This window comes from Gymnoscopelus microlampas (genome assembly GCF_963454915.1).
Source record: "Gymnoscopelus microlampas genome assembly, chromosome: 6".
Lineage (NCBI taxonomy): Eukaryota > Metazoa > Chordata > Actinopteri > Myctophiformes > Myctophidae > Gymnoscopelus > Gymnoscopelus microlampas.
In genome coordinates, this window is record NC_139943.1 from 55,192,390 (window position 1) to 55,212,587 (window position 20,198).

At 41.3% G+C, this 20,198-nt stretch overlaps 1 protein-coding gene and 1 long non-coding RNA gene across 3 annotated transcripts in view; one reads left to right on the forward strand and one right to left on the reverse strand.

Annotated features, from left to right (window-relative positions):
• LOC311046519 (solute carrier family 45 member 3) overlaps positions 1-11,597 on the forward strand; it is an 87,266-nt gene extending 75,669 nt beyond the window's left edge. Inside the window, exons 7-8 of the mRNA XM_084058868.1 lie at positions 6,686-6,951; positions 10,971-11,597. Of these exons, the coding sequence (XP_083914994.1) occupies positions 6,686-6,951; positions 10,971-11,411 (707 nt within the window). The 3' untranslated portion in view covers positions 11,412-11,597. The remainder of the gene's footprint in view (positions 1-6,685; positions 6,952-10,970) is intronic.
• Positions 11,598-18,159: 6,562 nt separating this feature from the next.
• Positions 18,160-19,068, reverse strand: LOC311046540. Of its 2 annotated transcripts, none has more exons than XR_014600900.1 (2): positions 18,820-19,068; positions 18,160-18,751 (listed from the first exon to the last, which is right to left on the reverse strand). It is a non-coding gene; the product is annotated as an uncharacterized lncRNA (long non-coding RNA). The 2 variants fall into 2 exon arrangements; XR_014600901.1 differs by having other exon boundaries at positions 18,804-19,068.
• Between the last annotated feature and the right edge of the window lie 1,130 nt (positions 19,069-20,198).

The window sequence follows — 20,198 nt, forward strand, 5'->3', positions numbered from 1 at the left end:
ATTCTAGGGTTCAAGTGGTTAATGTAAAAAAACTAAATCCTATCACACAAAAATTTGGCGGACCCCCTATAGTAGCTCTGAGGACCCCCTAGGGGTCCCGGACCCCCTGTTGAAGACCCCATGTATACAGTAACACTAACTTTACAAAGATGTACAGAAAATCGGGACGAACCTGTGTAGTTTACGGCTGCTCCAGCGGCCAAGCGGGTAAAGAGTAACGTCAACTGACGGACAGAACCATAGCGGCAGCTGACCGAGTCTGACACCGCAGCGATGGCAGCGGCGCCACCTACAGGGCAGCGCTCCGTGGATTCGTGTATTAGGCTATGAACTTCACACGGACTGAGCCAACGCGGCGGGATGCTCTGCATTCCTGACACGTCCAATACAGACGGCCAAGTGCCAAGTGAGCCACCAGGATCACTTGGCATTTACTTCATTTGACTTCATTTGATCACAGAGGCCCTTGGAGAGGGCAGTGGGGGGAGGGGTGGACTTAACCCATTAACTCATTCACTGCCAGAGTTTTTCAGAACAGTCTGCAGCCAGTGCCAGCATTTTTGAGGATTGTTACTAACCTTTCAAGAGCCACAGAATATTATATTTCGCTCCTGGACGATTGACACACAGAGTGTCGCAAAAGACGGAGTAGTGTCTCTGCTTTCCATCGGGGGGAAAAAAGCGTGTCACCACGACCCTCCGTTCTTTAGTTATTGACTGGTGAATATAGCTCGTTCTCGCCAAAAACGCAGAAAAAAAAACAAGAAAGCAGAGAAAATTTTATTTTTCTAAATATTTTACAAATGTTAGCTCTAAGAAAGTATATATTCGGTGATTCGCAAACATTTTCTAGATTTTTCAAAAATAGCAGACCTACAAGCTCATAGCGCGGCACTCGTTGTTGTCCGGTTGTAAACCTTGTATGTTCAAAACCATTCCTTTTTTTTGTTATTTTAAAAACACTTTAACATGGGGATAATGGCATGGGGATCTACAAGCTCACAACGCAGATGCGTTGTGAGCTTGTAGATCTGCTATTTTCACTATTTTTTGTGACACTCGAGAATAATGAAGTAGGACATCAATTTACAGAAAAAAATACAAAACATAAAAAGTTGAAATATGGAGCTAAAGAGGTTTCTGCCAGTATCTGAGGAAATAGATTTAACGGTGGCATAAGTGATGTGAATAGCTCCCTATTGTGATAGTAATCTTCAGCCCCGGATCCAAATTTCATCCAATCAGGATAGAGAACTCATACAGGAAGGTAATCAAGTGAAATTGGAAGTGATAAAACAAAACAAAACCGAAAAAAGAGCCAGACACACAATTGGAACTGGAACACTTATGAAATTGAAGCTGATAAATGTGTTCTTTCCTGATTGGATTAAATCGGCAACCCCACCTGAAAATGTATTTTCTGTTCATTAAATAGCTGGAGAGACAGGAAGACCTCTGTTACTGAACAAACACTCTATATAGCAATGATTACTATCACAATAATAGTGCTTTAATTTTTTTTTTTTTTACAAAATAGCTTTTTGTTTTAACCCAATATTGATAATTTGACATAATCTGATCACAGAAGGGTTGTGGAGAGAACAGGAGGTGGAGAAACGGAGTTAATGGACGTCCTGGATATCAGAGGAAATAGAGTTAAAGGCCCCTAGTCTCTTTCTATTTCACTCCCTCTCCGTCTTTACTCTGCCGCTCTCTTTCTGCCCTTGTTATCTTAACCTTTCTAAAGGTGTGTTTATACTTTATCAGACTTTATCTGACCTTATAGACCGATGCTATTGGTTCTTGGTTTACCTGTGATCCTAGTTTACTGAGACGCTACACTGTCTATCTGTATGTGTTTACCTTGTTCACTGTAAGTCACTCTGGATAAGGGCGTCTGCTAAATAACCTACAGTATTGTAAATTGTAAATATATCGACCATCATTTCCCAGTTTTCAGTATCTGCTTTAGTTATGGACCCTTATGGGTCTATAACTCTGAGAGTGTACAAATGGAACCAAATGGACCCTAACGGGTCCATTTGGTTCCATTTGTACACTCTCTGAGTTAAATTAACATTCGTTTTACAATGTGAATTGGGGTCCCAGAGGTATAAATGCCATTAAATGGGGGTCCGTAGCCTAATGCATGTCAAACTGGGGGTCCTTGAAATTAAAATGGTTGAGAATCACTGCTAGAGAGCCATAAAAACCTTCTCTTATTGGGGTCCCTGGCTTATCTTTTCAAAACGGGGTCCGCGGGGTAATAAGTGTCAATTAGGGGGTCCTTGACATGAAAAAGTTTGAGAACCACTGGCCTATAGCATCAACAACAGTTCAACCAGTTCAACCCTACTATAAAATAGTCAATCGCTGATGCACATATTATGCATCGGCTATTTACTATTTTCAAATAATCTGCACAAAATGTGGAGAAGTTTAGAATACCTTTGAAACATTTTCACAACACCAATCTTGTATTGGGAGGGGGGGGCGGGGGCCTGGCACAACATATTTTCAGATGGGGGTCCGCGGTCAAATGCATATTAATCTGGGGTCCTTGACATGAAAAGGTTTGAGAAACACTGAAGCACTGCTCTAGGACACAGTGTCAGGCTTGAGGCTGGCCTCAATGACCTGTTTTCTCCTGTTTTGTCCTGTTTTCTCCCTTTAGCTTTTCTTTAACCCACATTCTTTACCCTCTTTTCATTCTGTTCTCTCTCTTCTCTCTTTCATTCTGTTTTCTCTCTCTCTCTCTCACTCTCTCGCTCTCTCTCTCTCTCTCTCTCTTTCATCCTGTTTTCTCACTCTCTCTCTCTCTTTCATCCTGTTCTCTCTCTCTCTCTCTCTCTCTCTCTCTCCTCTCATTCTGTTCTCTCTCTCTCTTCACCCTTTCCTCTCCATCTTCCCTCTGTTGTCGTCTTTTCCCTTCCTGTTACCACATCTCTCTCTCTCTCTCTCTCTCTCTCTCTCTCTCTCTCTCTCTCTCTCTCTCTCTCTCTCTCTCTCTCTCTCTCTCACCACGTGGCCAGGAGGAATGTCACACTCACAAAGAATGAGTGTCAAGGCATCCATACACAAAGAGCATGTTCATTCAGGTCAGGTAGACTTATTACACCGTCATTACACCACACACACACACACACACACACACACACACACACACACACACACACACACACACACACACACACACAGGGGCATGTTTTAGAACAGGTGTTCTCAAACATAGGGTCGCGGATCCATTCTGGGTCGCAGACACATTTTGTTATGGGTCGCGGGTAAATATACCGTTTGTTTGTTTTTGTTTTGTTTTACCGTTCCTTTATTATTTTTGAAAAACGCTGAAGACCCTTGATCTACACACTGATCTACAAGCTCGATCTACAAGCTCTACAAACTTGTAGATCGGCTATTTCCTCCATATGTTTGCTCCCAGAATAGGGACGCTAGGGTTTGTGTGGTTAATATAGCACTGCAAAAAAATGCATTTGAGTGGTACAGTATCCATCCATGGTTAATATGCATTAGTTACATTTCTACACACAGACATAAGGTAATATGCATTAGTTACATTTCTACACATAGACATAAGGTAATATGCATTAGTTACATTTCTACACACAGACATAAGGTAATATGCATTAGTTACATTACCACAGGTAATATGCATTAGTAACGTTTCTACAAATAGACATGAGTAAAAGTATCAGTACCACAATGTTGAAATACTCCAGTTACAAGTAAAAGTGTAAAAGTATTGGCATCAAAGTCTACTTAAAGTACCAAAAGTAAAAGTACTCCCAATGCAGAATATCCCCACTTCACAAGTTAAATAAATTATGTATAAAAATATTTTGAAAACGGCTATTTTCAAATAGCGGGTAATGTATTATTATTATTTTTTTAAATAATCTAAATCTAAGTAACGAGTAACTAACGTTTTCAAATAACTGTAGTGGAGATGTAGCCTCTGAGATGTAGTGGAGTAGAAGTAAAAGTATTGAAAATTGGAAATACTCCAGTAAAGAAAAAAAAAAAAGAATACTGCAATACAAATTGTCCTTAAGTACATGTACTTAGTTCCTTTCCAGCGTGCACGGCTCCTGTAATGTTTGCAAAGTGGGCAGAGTAGCTCTACTCTCTCAAACAGTAACATGATCCCCATCCTCCTTTTCACAGGAGAGATTAACTGGCCCTCCGGTGAACCCCTGACCCATAATTCTCACAATAACCAGACTCTGATATTTGGGGCTGATAGCTGCAAAACGCTACAAATACACAGGTGTCCAGTTCAGTAGCTGATCTCTCATGGGCCTTTTTGTTTCAATTAAAAGGATTTAGTGTGAGAACAAGCTATCTCTTTAAAAGCGATCTGTGTAAAACTTTGTAAGCGCACTCCCTAGCTTACAAAGTTTTACACAGATCGGTGCAGTTATAGGTAAAAACATGAATCGGCCTGTTATAGCGTCACCATGAGGCTGATTTGAAAATTTAAGTGGCATTTCTTCCCCGGCATAGTGGAAATATGCGTGCAAAATTTAAAGGAAATTGCATGCTGTGTTCATGATTTGAGGCATTTTATTCAAAACGGAGCACTCCTGCAAACTTTGGAAGCCATTTTTAGCCAATCAGGATGGAATATGAGAAATCTGAAAGACTCGTTTCGTTTAATGACCATAGAGATACTGTGTACCGATTTGCAGGATTTTTTGGACAAAATCTGTAGGAGTACTGTCAAAAAATATCCTTGCTGGCGCTATAGCCTCCTTGCTGGCGCTATAAAAGGCCCATGTGAAAGATTTGGGGCAGAGGTTCTGCTTTGGCATCCAGGGAGTGTGTGTGCTCAGTTTCACTGCGAGCAAGCCAACGGTATCGGAGATTAGCTGTACACAGACAGAATGACGGACACGCGGACCGACGTGTAAAGAAGAAATATTTCATACTTGGGGCATTGGGGGGAGGCACAGGGGTTGCTATGACCACTAAAGGCTGGCATTGCCTACAACACCAGATGACCTCTGAAGTCAGCTGCCAAAAGCTCTGCTGTCTGTCCCTATAATCAAAACTAAACGTGGAGAAGCAGCGTTTAGTGTTTCTGCACCACATACTGTAACTGGAACTCAACTGGACATTTAGCATTATTTCGTTGTCAAGTATTCTCGATCTCCAGGCTTTTATTTTCTTTTGCGTTTTGCTCAAAAATAAGAGCCTGGACCAGCCTGTTGACGTTCCTGGCATAGGAAGTGGGTGATTTCCCCAACCAACCAATCGCGACGCGCTGTGAGCTTGTAGATCGGCTATGTATAAAATAGGGCTAAAGTGGTTAATGTATGTTTCATAATAACATAGTTTATATCTGAGAAGTAATCAGTAACTAAAGTTGTCAAATAATTGTAGTGGAGTAAAAGTACTATATTTGCCTCTTGAGATGTAGTGGAGTAGAAGCAAAAGTACTGAAAACTGGAAATACTCAAGTAAAGTAAAAATATGTCAAAATCATACTTAAGTACAGTACTTGAGTAAATATATTAGTTACTTTACACCACATTCCTACAGTGTGAATAATTCTACACTGACGCCCTGTGATGCTTTTAAAGATAAAGTCTCTTCTCCTCGGTAGGTCCAGACACACACCAAATCAGTAAACGGCGTGAATACGTCATGTCCTGATGACTCATCTGGCTTCATGTGGGTCAAGGTTTTCCCTCCGAGGGCTCCGCTACGGTCCAGGCCAAAGCGGTCTGTCTGGCCACGGTGCCACGCCCTGGGAGCAGAACGTCCAAACATACGGTCTCTGAGCAAACACCAGTGTTTTAAAGTTAACCACAACCCTATTCTGGAGGCAAACATGCGTCTAAAATAGCCAGCCTTCAAGCTCGTAAGATGGGGCTATTTTCACAAAGACATTTGGTGCAGATGGGAAAAAATCATAACGGAGAGCCCTGGTTATTACTGTGTTCTGTGGACCCGTTTCCACCAAAAGAACTTTGGTTCCGTTACTAGATTCTTGGAACCTTGGTTCTTCTACAGAACCGTCCGCAAACCGACATGCGTTTCCCCAAGTTTTAACCCATTAAGACCTGGAACGCATCTGTGTCACTTTTTGATTTGAGCTAAAAAAGCATTATTTTACACTTTGGCTATTCAAAAATAGCAGATATACAAGCTCATAGCGCTACGAGCTTGTAGATCTGCTATTTTTGAAAAATTGTGAAAATGTGTGCAAATCTTTTAATATATATTGTTTTAAAGCGAACATTTTTAACTCAAATCTTTGCTTCTGGGGGTCCCTGGAACAAAATATTTTGAGATGGGGGTCCAAATACATATAATTTTGGGGGTCCTTGACGTGAAAAAGATTGAGCACCACCGATATAGAAACATGCGTTTTTCAGAATGCTGTTGGGATTTAGGAGACATTTCTAGAATCGGCTTCAGCTCTTAATAGGTTAATGTCTGACTCTACCTCTTGCTGTTTACATTTCTGAATAATAAAGTATTGAATCAATCAAATCTTACCTTATCTTATGTTCCAGGTATCCGTATGGGCAGCCTGGGCCTGTTCCTGCAGTGTTATCTGATGTTATATTATGTTATCTTATGTTCCAGGTATCCGTATGGGCAGCCTGGGCCTGTTCCTGCAGTGTTATCTTATGTTATCTTATGTTATGTTATGTTCCAGGTATCCGTATGGGCAGCCTGGGCCTGTTCCTGCAGTGTGCTACCTCAACCTTCTTCTCCCTGGCCATGAGTCGCCTGGTGGGGCGCTTCGGGCGGCGCCGGGTCTACCTGAGCAGCATGGTCAGCTTCACGGCCTCGGCGCTGGTCATCTGCCTGTCCAAGAGCGTGGTGCTGGTCACGCTCATGTCCGCCCTGACCGGCTACGCCTACGCCACCCTGCAGACCCTGCCCTACACGCTGACCTGCCACTACCACAAGGAGAAAGAGGTCAGGCCCTCGGGGTTAAAGGAGAATGTTAGGTGTTTTGTTATAAACATGGGGCTAGGTTGTCTTAATCCATTAAGACCGGGAACGCATCTGTGTCATTTTAAGATTTCTTTGGCTATTTTTTCAAGGAAAATCATAAAAATGTGTGCAAAAAGTAATGTTTTAACTCAAATCTATTTTGAGATGTGGGGGGGGGGGGGTACATATCATTTTGGGTGGTCGTTGACATGAAAAAAGTTTGAGAACCACTGATATTATAGCAACACAAGTTTTTTTTTTTTACCTTTTTTTAGGATTTAGAAGACATTTGTAGAATCCTCCAGAAGCAAAGATTTTAGTTAAAAATGTTCGCTTCAAAAAGCATATATTCAAAGATTTGCACAATGTTCACGAAAAAAAAACGAACATTCGATGGAAATGGCGATCTACAAGCCCACAGCGCGTCGGAACTCGTAAGCGTGTGGATCGGCAAAGACATTCAGTACAGAGCCCTTGGGAATCGGGTCAGCTACGTCTAGGGTTTAAGTGGTTAATTCATAGAACCGTCACACAGCAATTGTTGTCCTCCGAAAATAGCAGATCTACAATCTCGTACATCATGTATGTTTGGCCCGTGACACCGGGGTGAAAGGAGGCATACATCAGGCTTCATGCTTCATTCATGGTCTGGTCACACGTACACAGTATGTGTGTGAAGCAGAGTAGCCAAAGCACATAAAGTAACTAAGTACATTTACTTGAGTACTGTACTTAAAGGTCTAGTGAAATCAAAAATATGTTTTTCACAATTTTAGAGCATAACAATAGATGCCATTTCTTTTGGTGTATTTTTATATCAAAAGTCCCTAAAAAGACAATCTTAATTACTTCCTGTGAACGAAAACGTGCCGCGTGATGACATAGATACGCTTTCATGACTCTTGATTAAATTCACCTGTGTGATTCCCATAGCTGCACGTTCATCAAACACAGCTGATTTTAATTACAGCACTACTCTGTTTTGAATCTCATTCAAGATGACGTCCAGACGGTGTATTACTCATTGTTAACTTAATCAGCACACTAAAATAATTATGTATCTGAAAACATTGTAGGTTAGAAATAAGCAACTTGTTAAAAAACATTCTGCACGGTGGCAGTCTCTGTCTCCCTTGGCCAGCATGCCCTGCAGGCTACAAACAATGGCCCAGATTCACTAAGCAATTTACAACCATATTTTGTACTTACCGGCATTTAAGACAATTCCTACACTAACAGTCAGATTCATTAATGTTTTTTTGTCTGTGTTTTGAGCGTGAGGTGCGCACGTTCTCAAGCCAGCCCCGAGGCTGTCTTACCAGGGATCAAATGTGCGTATGTCTTTAGAATGCTTTATTCTTCATGCCAAAATCAATTACAACAGTGGCAAACCTCAAATAAAATATATATGTGCGCAGCATTTGTCAACACATATATATAACAAATATAAAAAATGTCAAACGATGTATTGCTTCCTAGGCTATCAGTTGCATTTAGAGCTGAATTATTAGGTCCCTCAGTGTGTTTGGCAGCGGGCCATCTCAGCCAAAGTGTCACGTAATAATGAAAATAGGCTATCATGCCTTAATGAAACTGCGGAGGGACTGACCCACCCAGTGTCCGTGCGGTATTAATTTGTAATAGGCTACTGTAGGCTACTGTATATTGATCACATGAACGCCACGCACAACAGCCTAATAAATCTTACCATCTGATGAGGAAACTATAGTGGATGAAAGCTGTGTCCAGAAGATCCATTCCCCATTCAGACGTAGGACAGTGATATATTAATCCAAAATGAACTAATTTAATCAATAAGTAATCAATAAGCTCTGGTCCATAATCGGATAGCAGCGTTCCACTTGTATGCTGGATTTCATCATCTTTTTACCTCGGTAAAGGTGAGCAATGTTTATTAGAAAAGGCTTATATAATATCCTTTCCACGTTTTATTAGCCTTTTATTTGGTAATGGAGTTAAACCTTGTAAACGTCTTTATTCTCATTACACATGAGAGCATTTATTACGTGATCCGCTTCCAGACAGAACGGTAAGTTGTCAAGGCGATGCGACGCCGCATCTGTTATCTTTAGACGAGAGACGGCGGAGTTGAACTTGCATCAGCGCTGCCAGATGTTGTGAGAGAAATAAGCAACCAGATCTAGGAAAACAAGCCCAAAAGAAGCAACTGGCACTTAGGCCATTATGAGCACTTTAATTAAACCTGTATACATTGAAATTATATAGGCTACTCCGCTACTGTATACATTTAAAATAGCCGATGTACAAGCCAATCTACAAGCAAATTGAAAATAGCCGATCTACAAGCTCACAACGCTTTGCGATGTGACGCGTTGTGAACTTGTAGATCTGCTTTTTCTTGAAATAAAATGTGGAATATTTGGAAGATTTTTTAAACATTCTAACAACACAAATCTGGTACGGGGCTCCAGCTGGCACAAAACATTTTCAGATGGGGCTTATAGGGATAAATTAGCCTGCATAATTAACTTGGGGATGGGGGTCCATGACATACAGTAAAAAATATTTGAGAACCACCGGTTAAAATAATTAAACAAATGTGAAGCAAGCCCAAATAAGCAACACTTTAGACACCAGCCCAAAAAAATGCACCCCACAGCTACCAATATTTACAAGCAACTTTACAGAAAGATAAGCCCAAATTCGCTTATAATAAGCGGATATGGCAACACTGTTCAGTACGGTGACGTTGAAGTTGGATGTTGTTGGATGCAGCCTTCCAGATTAATCATGTCCTACACCTGGTCATCCGCACGTCTCAGGGATATACGAACCCCTTTGAGAATTGCATATCATTTTACACCCTCCTTTATGAACTTTATTTACCCCATTTGAGTGACGTTCTACCGTGCCATAGCCTGAAGGGATGGAACCTTCTGACCAAAACTTCCAAAATGATATTATGTATTAACCACTTCAGCACTATTTCAAATATTGTGAAAAATAGCTAATCTACAAGCTCATTTCTTTGTATATTAAGTTATTTGTCATATCTGCCCTGTGAATGTTTTGTTCACAAAGCCTGAATGACAAACAGAAATGTATTTTGGTTTTATATGTTCCAAATGTTCAAAGCCAAATCCACAATGAAATCATTCATCTTTGATTATTTGTGTGACAATGAATCATCAACTTAATATTTCATGTTGGTGAGAGCCCTAGTCTACACTGTGCCGAGCGGTGGTGGAAAGTAACTGAGTACATTTACTCAAGTACCGTACTTAAGTACAATTTTGAAGTACTTTTACTTTACTGGAGTATATCCAATTTTCAGTACTTTTACTTCTACTCCACTACAATTATTTGAAAACGTATTTGAAAACTTAAAATACTAGTTACTTTGTAGATTTTGGTTATTATTTCAAAACATAACATTAACCACTTCAGCCCTGTACTGTATATATTCTGGCTATTTGAAAATAGCCGATCTACAAGCTCACAACGCGTCGCGATGCGACATATTATGAGCTTGTAGATCTGTTATTTTGAAAAGATTTGAAATGGGACTCCATTATCTCCTCAATGAGTACTTACTTTTGGTACTTTTGGTACTTTAAGTACATTTTTATGCCAATACTTTTGTACTCTTACTCAAGCGCATTTTGAATTCCTGAACTTTTACTTGTAACAGTATTTATATATTGCAGTTTTGATACTTTTACTCAAGTAAAACACGTGAGCACTTTTTCCATCACTGAGTATTTTGTGTGAGAATTAACCATCAATTTAATATTTCATGTCAGTAACAGCCCTTAGTCTACACACTGTGTGCTAACGAACCTTTGCTTTAATGTATTCCAGGTGTTTATGCTAATGAACCTTTTGTTTTAATGTATTCCAGGTGTTTATGCTAATGAACCTTTGTTTTAATTTATTCCAGGTGTTTATGCTAATGAACCTTTGCTTTAATGTATTCCAGGTGTTTATGCTAATGAACCTTTTGTTTTAATGTGTTCCAGGTGTTTATGCCAAAAAGGAAGAGCAAAAGCAAACATAAAAACGGCCTCCCCAGCCAGAGGGACTCCATGCTGCTTCTGACTCCGGCGGTCGAGGAAGGCGCGCTGAACCACAAGATGGCCGGCGCCAACGGCCACGCCTACTACGGCCCGGACAGCTCGGAGTACTCGCCCAATGACTCGGAGTACTCGCCCAGCGACGAGGCGGCGCAGGACTGGGACGCGCAGGAGGCGGCGTTTGAGCCGCGCGGCGTGGGCCTGGACTTCGCCATCCTGGACAGCACGTTCCTCCTCTCTCAGGTGTTCCCCACGCTCTTCATGGGCATGATCGTCCAGTTCGCCCAGTCCGTCACCGCCTACATCGCCTGCTCCGCCTTTTTCGGCGCCGTGGCCATCTACCTGGCCAATCAGATCGTCTTTGACCAAAAGGACCTGAAGAGCTGAGAGGAGGGTGCGGTGTGACGGAGTCGGGACGGCAGTGGTGTTAAAAAGTACTCACGTTTTTTTTTTACTTGAGTAAAAGTAGCAATACCACAATATAAAAAAATACTCAGTTACAAGTAAAAGGCTTGTGTTCAAAGTGTTACTTCAGTAAAAGTACAAAATTATTGACATCAAAATATACTTAAAGTATCAAAAGCTGAGGTATAAAATAGGGCTAAAGTGATTAATGTATGTTTTATAATGTAATAATTTATATATATTTTCAAATAATTGTGGTGGAGTAGAAGTAAAAGTATTGGATATTGTAAAATACTCAAGTAAAGTACAAATACCTCAAAATTGTACTCAAGTGCAGTACTTAAGTAAATGTACTTAGTTACTTTCCACCACTGTCGGACGGAACTCCAGAAGTCACGGAATTATAGGATTTTAGTTCTTGTTCCTTTCAGGTTGTTTGGACGCAACACGGCCCACAATGCAATGCACTATACGATTCCCCACAAATGCCTTGTTGTTGCTCCGGTGCGCTGCTGTTGCTTTTAAGTTGCTGTCGGGGCAGAAACCTCTTTATCTCCGTATTTAAACGTTGTATGTTTATTTGTAAATGAATGCCCTTACTTCGCCATGCTACAATGTCACACAAAAGTATTTGTGTGAAAAGCAACAGTTTTGGACAAAATGAGCTTTCCGCCTGGCAGCACCGTTCTGTGGAAGAGGGTCTATGCACAGCAGCCATATTATCACTTCTTTCACAGGTGTTACCAATGATACTAATGAAGGCTCTGTTGCATTTAGTGTAGCACAGTGGTTTCCACGACCCCCATAACTCTGAGAGTGTACAAATGGAACCAAATGGACCCGTAAGGGTCCATTTGGTCCATTTGTACACTCTCAGAGTTACACACCCGTAAGGGGCCATTTGGAAGCCCATGAGGGTCCCTGGACCCCAAGTGTAGACCCACTGGTGTAACAGAGTGTTTCCAGTGAGCCAACATGCACAATATCAGCACCCTGACTCTGTTTGACCAGAATGGAACAGAGCCTTCATTAGTATCATTGGTAACACCTGTGAATGTCTTCATAATATGGCTGCTGTGAATAGAGCCTATTGCCCTTGGCAGATTAGGTCTGGCCCCTCTCAATAGAGATTTTATTTCTCTCCCTCCGAAGTTGTGAGGGGCCAATCAGAGCCCGGTATGCAAATATGGGGCGGGTTTATCACCAGAGGCATTTTTTTTTTATTTGCCCCTCGGAAATGCAGGTTCCACACAGAGATTCCAGACTAATATCTACGCAGTGATATAAGTCTGGCCGTGCCAGGCTAGCCTCTCTCACGTGTGTGTGTGTGTGTGTGTGTGTGTGTGTGTGTGTGTGTGTGTGTGTGTGTGTGTGTGTGTGTGTGTGTGTGTGTGTGTGTGTGTGTGTGTGTGTGTGTGTGTGTGTGTGTGTGTGTGTGTGTGTGTGTGTGTGTGTGTGTCTATTACCACTTGAACCACAGCATCCATGTTCTGGGGGGAACATTAGCCAAAAGATTTGGTTGTAAAAGCTGTCCCGGTTACAAAGCCAAATCATGTCCAGTTTACTATATCTAGAGCATTAGTTGTCAAAGTGGGGACCCCCAGGGGTCCTTGGGGGGGTTCTAGGGGGTCCACAGCTAGTAGTTAATGTAGCATCATTTTAACCACTTCAACCTTTTATACTTTGGGTATTAAAAAATACCAGAACTACAAGCTCATAGCGCGGTACCGAGTGCCGCGCTATGAGCTTTTTATTTGTTTTTAACACAAATCTTTGCCTCTGGGGGTCCCTGGCACAACATATTTTCAGATGGGGATCCGCGGCCAAATATTTATCAATGTGGGGGTCCTTGGGATGAAAAAGTTTGAGAAGCACTGATCTAGAGGGTTTAAATGGTTCATGTGTGACAGGATGTGGCAGTGTAGGCAGTTACTTTGGCTCCAACAGCGTTGGTTCACCTGCACTGCCTCCTAGTGCTCAGAGTGTGCATTGCATAGGACTGAACGCTATAGCATTAAGTACAGATCTATTCTAAAGCTCTCCTGCAGTGTCAGTCCTCTTCCTCTCTTGGCCGTACGGACGTGTGCCCACCTTCCTCCTCCTCTTCCTCAGGTACAACACATTTACTGATTACAACCGAACAGATTTACGGTACAATTACATTCTTAACTCCCTGATGTTGAGGTTAAGCCTAATTTGTAGTCTGCAGTTAGGCTACCACGATGTTGCTTGCAGACAATCTGTTATTTTCGGCACTAACGTGCGACGTACTCTAAATTAAGATTTTCTTTTTGTTAAAGCTCTATAGTGATAGTAATCTTTCTTTTTCCTTTATTGATTCAGGGAAGCCCATTGAGAGCATGCTCTCTTTTTCAAGGACGCCCTGATAACATATAAAACGTATACATAATGAGAAACAATAACAAACATTTGAATCACATTACAACGTCACAGATGCAAATAAACATAGTGTTACATGAAACGGGTGCAGTCACTATGTAGTGTATCCTCAAGAAGCACCCTGAATGTCTCTATTGAGACCAGTCGCACCCGTTTCAGAGAGTCCTGAAGTCTGTTCCATTTGTGTGGAGCATAATACGTGAAAGAAGTTTTTCCTTACATATAATACACATAATCATAGCTATAGTGTTTGTTCAGTAACAGGGGATCTATTACATTTATAATACATATTGGGATACAAATTTGATCCAATCAGAAGAGACAACCCCACAAAGATCATTTATCAGCTTCAATTTGATAGTTTTCCAGTTCCGGTTCTGGTCATGTTTTGTGTGTGTTTTTTTAACACTAATTTTACTTGTTGATCCATCCTATATGTATGAGCTCTCTCTCCTGATTGTATACAATTGGTATCCCGAACCTGAACATTTATTTTATGTTTACTAAAGAGCTGGAGAGACGGGGGAGACCCCTGTCTGGAGGATCTTCACCTGCTCTTCAGATGCAGACAGTTGTTGTGGAGTTAGCTAGAGTTAGCTGAGCACTAGCCTCCTCCAGCCTTTTTTAAGACAGTCACCCATGTGCTCCATTTGTTTTTGCAGACGTTTGGACCTCCTGTTTCAGTAGCTTAGACTGCGTAGAGCTTTCTGAATGTCGTCTTGATGTTTGGAGTTCTCTTGCACTTTAGCAGACACCGTTTCCTTGGCAGTTTCTGCAGAAGCTCTTTCACTCATTCCAATTACAGGGCCTCCAAAGAGTCCTGGATTGCTATTTTTCGTCACTACCTCACCGTGCCGGGAGTGGGTAATTTGCGCGCCTGCTGTCTGCGGACAAATACATATTAATTTGGGGGTCCTTGACATGAAAACGTTTGAGAAGCACTGGTCTAGATCACGTAGAAATAAAGTGTAGGACAGGTTACGTTAACATACTGTAGATAATGATCACTGAAACAAACAGATTTTTGGGTCCGATGTGCCTGATTGTGGAGAGTCCTAGACCCATGTTTTGACCCATATTTTGTCAGAAGTGCAAAATGTTCTTATCAATTTGTATATTTGTATTTGAGAACATTTAACTTATACGCAAACAAAACAACAATGAAACTATGTGAAGGCAATTTTTTGTTAAGTACATTAAACTTCAAAATATGAAAAGAACATTCAACTTCTTTAATTCTACAATGAACAAGCAAACAAAATGTGCTTGTACATCACTTGGATTTTTGTTCCAAGTGATGTTGAAAACGGGGGCGCCAGCTTGAAAGTGGTTAGAAATTGTTGGTACCAATATAATAGGGCTATAGAAAATAAATTGCAAATCTCAACTCTACAAAATAGGTAAATGTAAACTCCGGAAAATGAGCCAATTTTCAGTTGCTTCAGAGTGGAAACGGTCTCTCTCTCTCTCTTTGAGCACAAAGACAAACTTGGACGTATCCACACTCCTGTATAAGTGGCTCACTCCACTTATGTAATGATGGGAACTCGGGCAGGGATGTCATTTAAGTGTGTTTTGCATTTAACCTCAAATTCTGTTCATTTTCTGCAGATTTTCTCCACCAGATAAACATGATTTTAGTTTGCATCTCAATCCACGTGATCCCATTGTGAGCTTGTAGATTAAGCTATTTTCACTGCTCTTGAAATGGGGCTTAAAAAGCAGCACTTCCCCCATTTTGGTAGGCAGGTTTCTGAGCTGTCCACAGAGTGAGTAGACACACACATGGCGCCTTCTTATCATGAGCATTAGTGACGACCAATAAGGTTTTTGCCATCAGGATAGGACGTTTTCCGTGTCCCTTTTAGGTCACCATGCCATTGATCAATCAATCATTGACCAATGGCTCCTGCTGTCATAACCGTTGGTGTTTTTACTGGATTCCAAAATGACAATCTGGGCCGTTCCCCCTGGGAAATGTATAAGTTTCTTTATTAAATAGCTGTGTAATAAGCACAATAATCAATGGGGACCTCTTCAGGGTGATTAAGACCCCTCCGCTTCTTGTCAGGGTCTAATCACCCTGTTGGGGTTTATTTCTCAATAATGACCGGCTCCCCGTTGATTATCCCATGCACGAAAGACCAAAAAATTCCTAATGCAAACAGATATACGTTGTTACTGAAAATGATTTGTCATTGTATTCTTGGGCAAAATGAGGGGAGCTGAACAGTGAACGTGTGTGTGTGTGTGTGTGTGTGTGTGTGTGTGTGTGTGTGTGTGTGTGTGTGTGTGTGTGTGTGTGTGTGTGTGTGTGTGTGTGTGTGTGTGTGTGTGTGTGTGTGTGTGTGTGTGTGTGTGTGTGTGTGTGTGTGAGAGAGTATGATGAAAATAAATTACCCCAAGTGAGATGGCAATGATAGGATACGTAAAGTATTCAACAGACAAGACTTTACTTGTGTATTTAAAACTGTTAAAAAAAAACTGTTGTTGCTGATCTTACTCACCATCAAAATCTCTGTCTGTTTCCTTTAGTCTTTCTTGTACCAGAGGGATACAACATAGAACACATAGATATTGTACAACACAGCATGCCGGTACAGAGAATCTCTTCCAAACACAGTGAACCCCCAAGTTGATATGTATTTGGCCGTAATTTGAGCGGACCGGTAGGCAGCGGTTCCGGTAGGAGATACAAAGGAGACTCTTTGTGTCTCCTACCGGAACTGCTGCCAGTCATGAAATTATTAGGAATGCGAAAAAAAAAAAAAAAAAGTCTCCATGGGGTGACTAATCCATAGGAAAAAAATGTCATTTTGGGGGTGAACTATCCCTTTAATGTCTGACTGTACCTTGTGCTGTTTACATTTCTACTACTACTAAAGTATTCCATCAACAGAACATAATAATATTAACCCTTTAATACATGTCGTCAACAAATACAAATAGCTATTTACAGGAGACCGTGGCAGTGTACAGTATGACCTATGACCCCCAGAGTGATGGCTCTCTGTCATTCATAGATCAGTGGTTCTCAACCAGGGGTCCGGGGACCACCAGTGGTCCTTGAGGAGGTTCCAGGTGGTCCCCAGCTAAATGACGGAGAGTTTGGTGACCATATGGACCCTTATTAGATACATCTTTAACTTTTGCGAGCGTAAAATGAAATCATTTTTCATTTTACGCTCTCAAGAGTTAAATTATTGTTAAACATCTGCATTACTTCATTTACAAGAATCTCATCAAACCACAACAAAATATTATATGTTTTTTTATATAAGTTTTGGGTCTGAGAGGCTAAAGAAATCTCATCAAACGGTGATTCCGTGGCTCAAATGCCGAATAAATAATGGAGCTCGATATGAAAAAGGTTGAGAAGCACTGACGTAGACAGTCAGTGGGAGGATGAGGTTGAGATGAATGAAAAAATAGCAAATTTGTTCTGTCCTGTAATGTTGGCAGCAAAACACAGTAAGATTAATTTACAAATGATGTGGAAAATGATGACACTGTTATAGAGCAACCTGTTCCTGTTTATAAACCTGTCACTGTTATAGAGCAACCCCAGCGCACCTGCAAGAAGACTTGACTTAATGTAGGATACGAATAATCCTCTCTGTCGGGTGGAAACCTCATAATGTCCAAAACTGTTACTTTTCAGGATTCAAATTCAAAAGTAGCAGATCTACAAGCTCGAAACGCGTCGCGAAGCACCGCGTTTCGAGCTTGTAGATCTGCTACTTTTGATGCTTCTGTGTGACGTTGTAGTGTGATCAAGTAGGGCGCTAATTTACGAAAAAACACAAAAAGTTAGAATGTGGAGATAAGGTTTCTGCCCCGACGGTAACAGTATACTACCAGTAGGGGGCGGCGATTCCTAACCTGTTGGCCGTGAGGCTAGCGCAACGTGGGCCCCCAAATAATTGGCAAATCACTAATGCAAGAAAAAAAATATATATTAAAGAATTTCGGTTAAAAAAAAAGTCATGGTATTTTATTTTTAATTTTTTTACATTGTGAAAGCGAAAAATGGGATCTTAAAGTGTACTATGTTCTTGTTTGATCCAAGCCGGAACGCAATTGATTGATCATTCAAGTAAATGTGCTCTGAAAATGCACGAGGCCCACCCATCTGACCACTTAACACGGCAGCCTATTAAGTGGTCAGATGACGGGGTGGGTGAGAAGGTTAGGAACCCTGTCGTCAAAGTGCCTCTTTCACATCAAGACGTGTTGTACATAATATACATTTATTTATTCTGTTTTTTTTTTTTTTTTTACTACGAATTATAAGCACATAAAATATTGGCCTTTTTTGGCATCGGTCATAGGTGCAAGGACGAGGCTATATTTCTGTGAAAAATATAAATTATTTGTATAAAACATTGTAATATGACCGTTATTACTCAAGGCTGTAATTTATTTTAATATTTTACACACCGTTTACTGTAGCTTTGTTAGCGTCCTGTAGGCTGTCTAAACTGACCGCTGCCCTATTCCAAATAATAATGAATAATAATAATAATAATAAAATAAAGTGTAAACATTGTTTTTTGGGGTCTAAAACTCATAGGATCCCCATTGACCTCGAATAGCAGTTAGAAATCTGCCGATTCATGAGCTCACAAAGTGTCACATCCGCACGACAAAATATAAGTCGGGCTTCGACGATCTTTGTTTTCTATTTTATTGTATTTGTGCTGGTTGGTTGAAATGCAGGCAATAAGCTGTGTTTTTTGTCTCTTCTGCTTTAACTGGATCATAACCACTTATTATTTCTCTTGACGTTGGTTTGTCTTATTTTACAGCTGGTCATTGTGCATGTTCAGTACAGTTCATACACCTGGCCTTTTGTTTTTGCCTAAATATTGCTGTCTAATTTACAGACAGTAAAAGTGCCTATAACGCCAAGGCTCCAAAAACTACACACACACACACACACACACACACACACACACACACACACACACACACACACACACACACACACACACACACACACACACACACACACACACACACACACACACACACAAAGATGTTCAGGGAACTTTTCACATATTACCACAATCATCTTCTCACAGGACATTAAGGTCACTTTTCTATATATCAGTGCCATTATTGCATCATTCATCCATTACAGAAAGATGTATTTTATTTTTCCTTGTGTATAATGTGTAAGATTGTCTATAATTGTGCAGTTACCAAATAGATTTTATACAAAATAAACTGCATCCTGAATCCATTCAGTTCTCTAGTCTGGTCATTTCTTAAGAGCACATTTTATACTAACTGTTTTGGTTACCCTGTGGAGCAAAGGAGCCGTCAACTCGGACTGCGAAGAATCTGGGTGTGACCCTGGACGATCAACTGTCGTTCTCGGCTAACATCGCATCAGTGACACGGACCTGCAGATTCCTCCTCTACAACATCAGGAGGATTCGCCCCTTCCTCACGGAGAAGGCAGCCCAGGTGCTCTTGTCATCTCCCGCCTGGACTACTGCAACTCCATCCTGGCTGGTGCTCCGGCATTTGCCATCAGACCTCTGGAGCTTGTTCAGAAAGCTGCGGCTCGTCTGGTGTTCAACCGCCCCAAGTTCTCTCACACAACTATCCTTCTCCGTTCTCTGCACTGGCTCCCCGTAGCGGCTCGCATTCAGTTTAAAACCCTGGTGCTAGCCTATAGGGCAGTGAAAGGAACAGCTCCTTCTTACCTCCGGGTTTTGGTCAATGCCCACACCCCTGCCCGACCACTCCGGTCTGCCACCTCGGGGCGACTGACTCCCTCGCCACTCAACGGTCCTTCTGGTCGATCGACACGGTCACGACTTTTTTCTGTTCTGGCCCCACAGTGGTGGAATGAACTTCCACTGATGTCAGGACAGCAGAGTCACTGCCCATCTTTCGCCGCAGGCTGAAAACCCACCTCTTCAGGAAACACTACCCTTCCTCTTTGCCTGGCCTACTTGTTGTTAACTAGTTGTAGGAACTATTGTTGTATTGTTGTATTGGATCTATTAGCTCGTGCTCGTTTGATTTGGCTATTTCATCTCATGTGTTTATGAAAGTAGGTAGCTGATATATTGCACTTTTACCTTAGCGCTAGGTATACTCTTGGTTGCTTGTTTTTACAGGAAATGCACTTAAGACCTCTGGTGATTAGTAGTTTCGTTCCCTACCTATGTTGAATGCAATTATTGTAAGTCGCTTTGGATAAAAGCGTCTGCTAAATGACTGTAATGTAATGTAATGTAATGTAATAGGCTTGGACAGAAATTGGGCCTCTTCTTACTTCCTTCACAGGTTTTGCCAATGATACTAATGAACATTTGTACACTCTCAGAGTTGCACACCTTTTAAAATGCACAA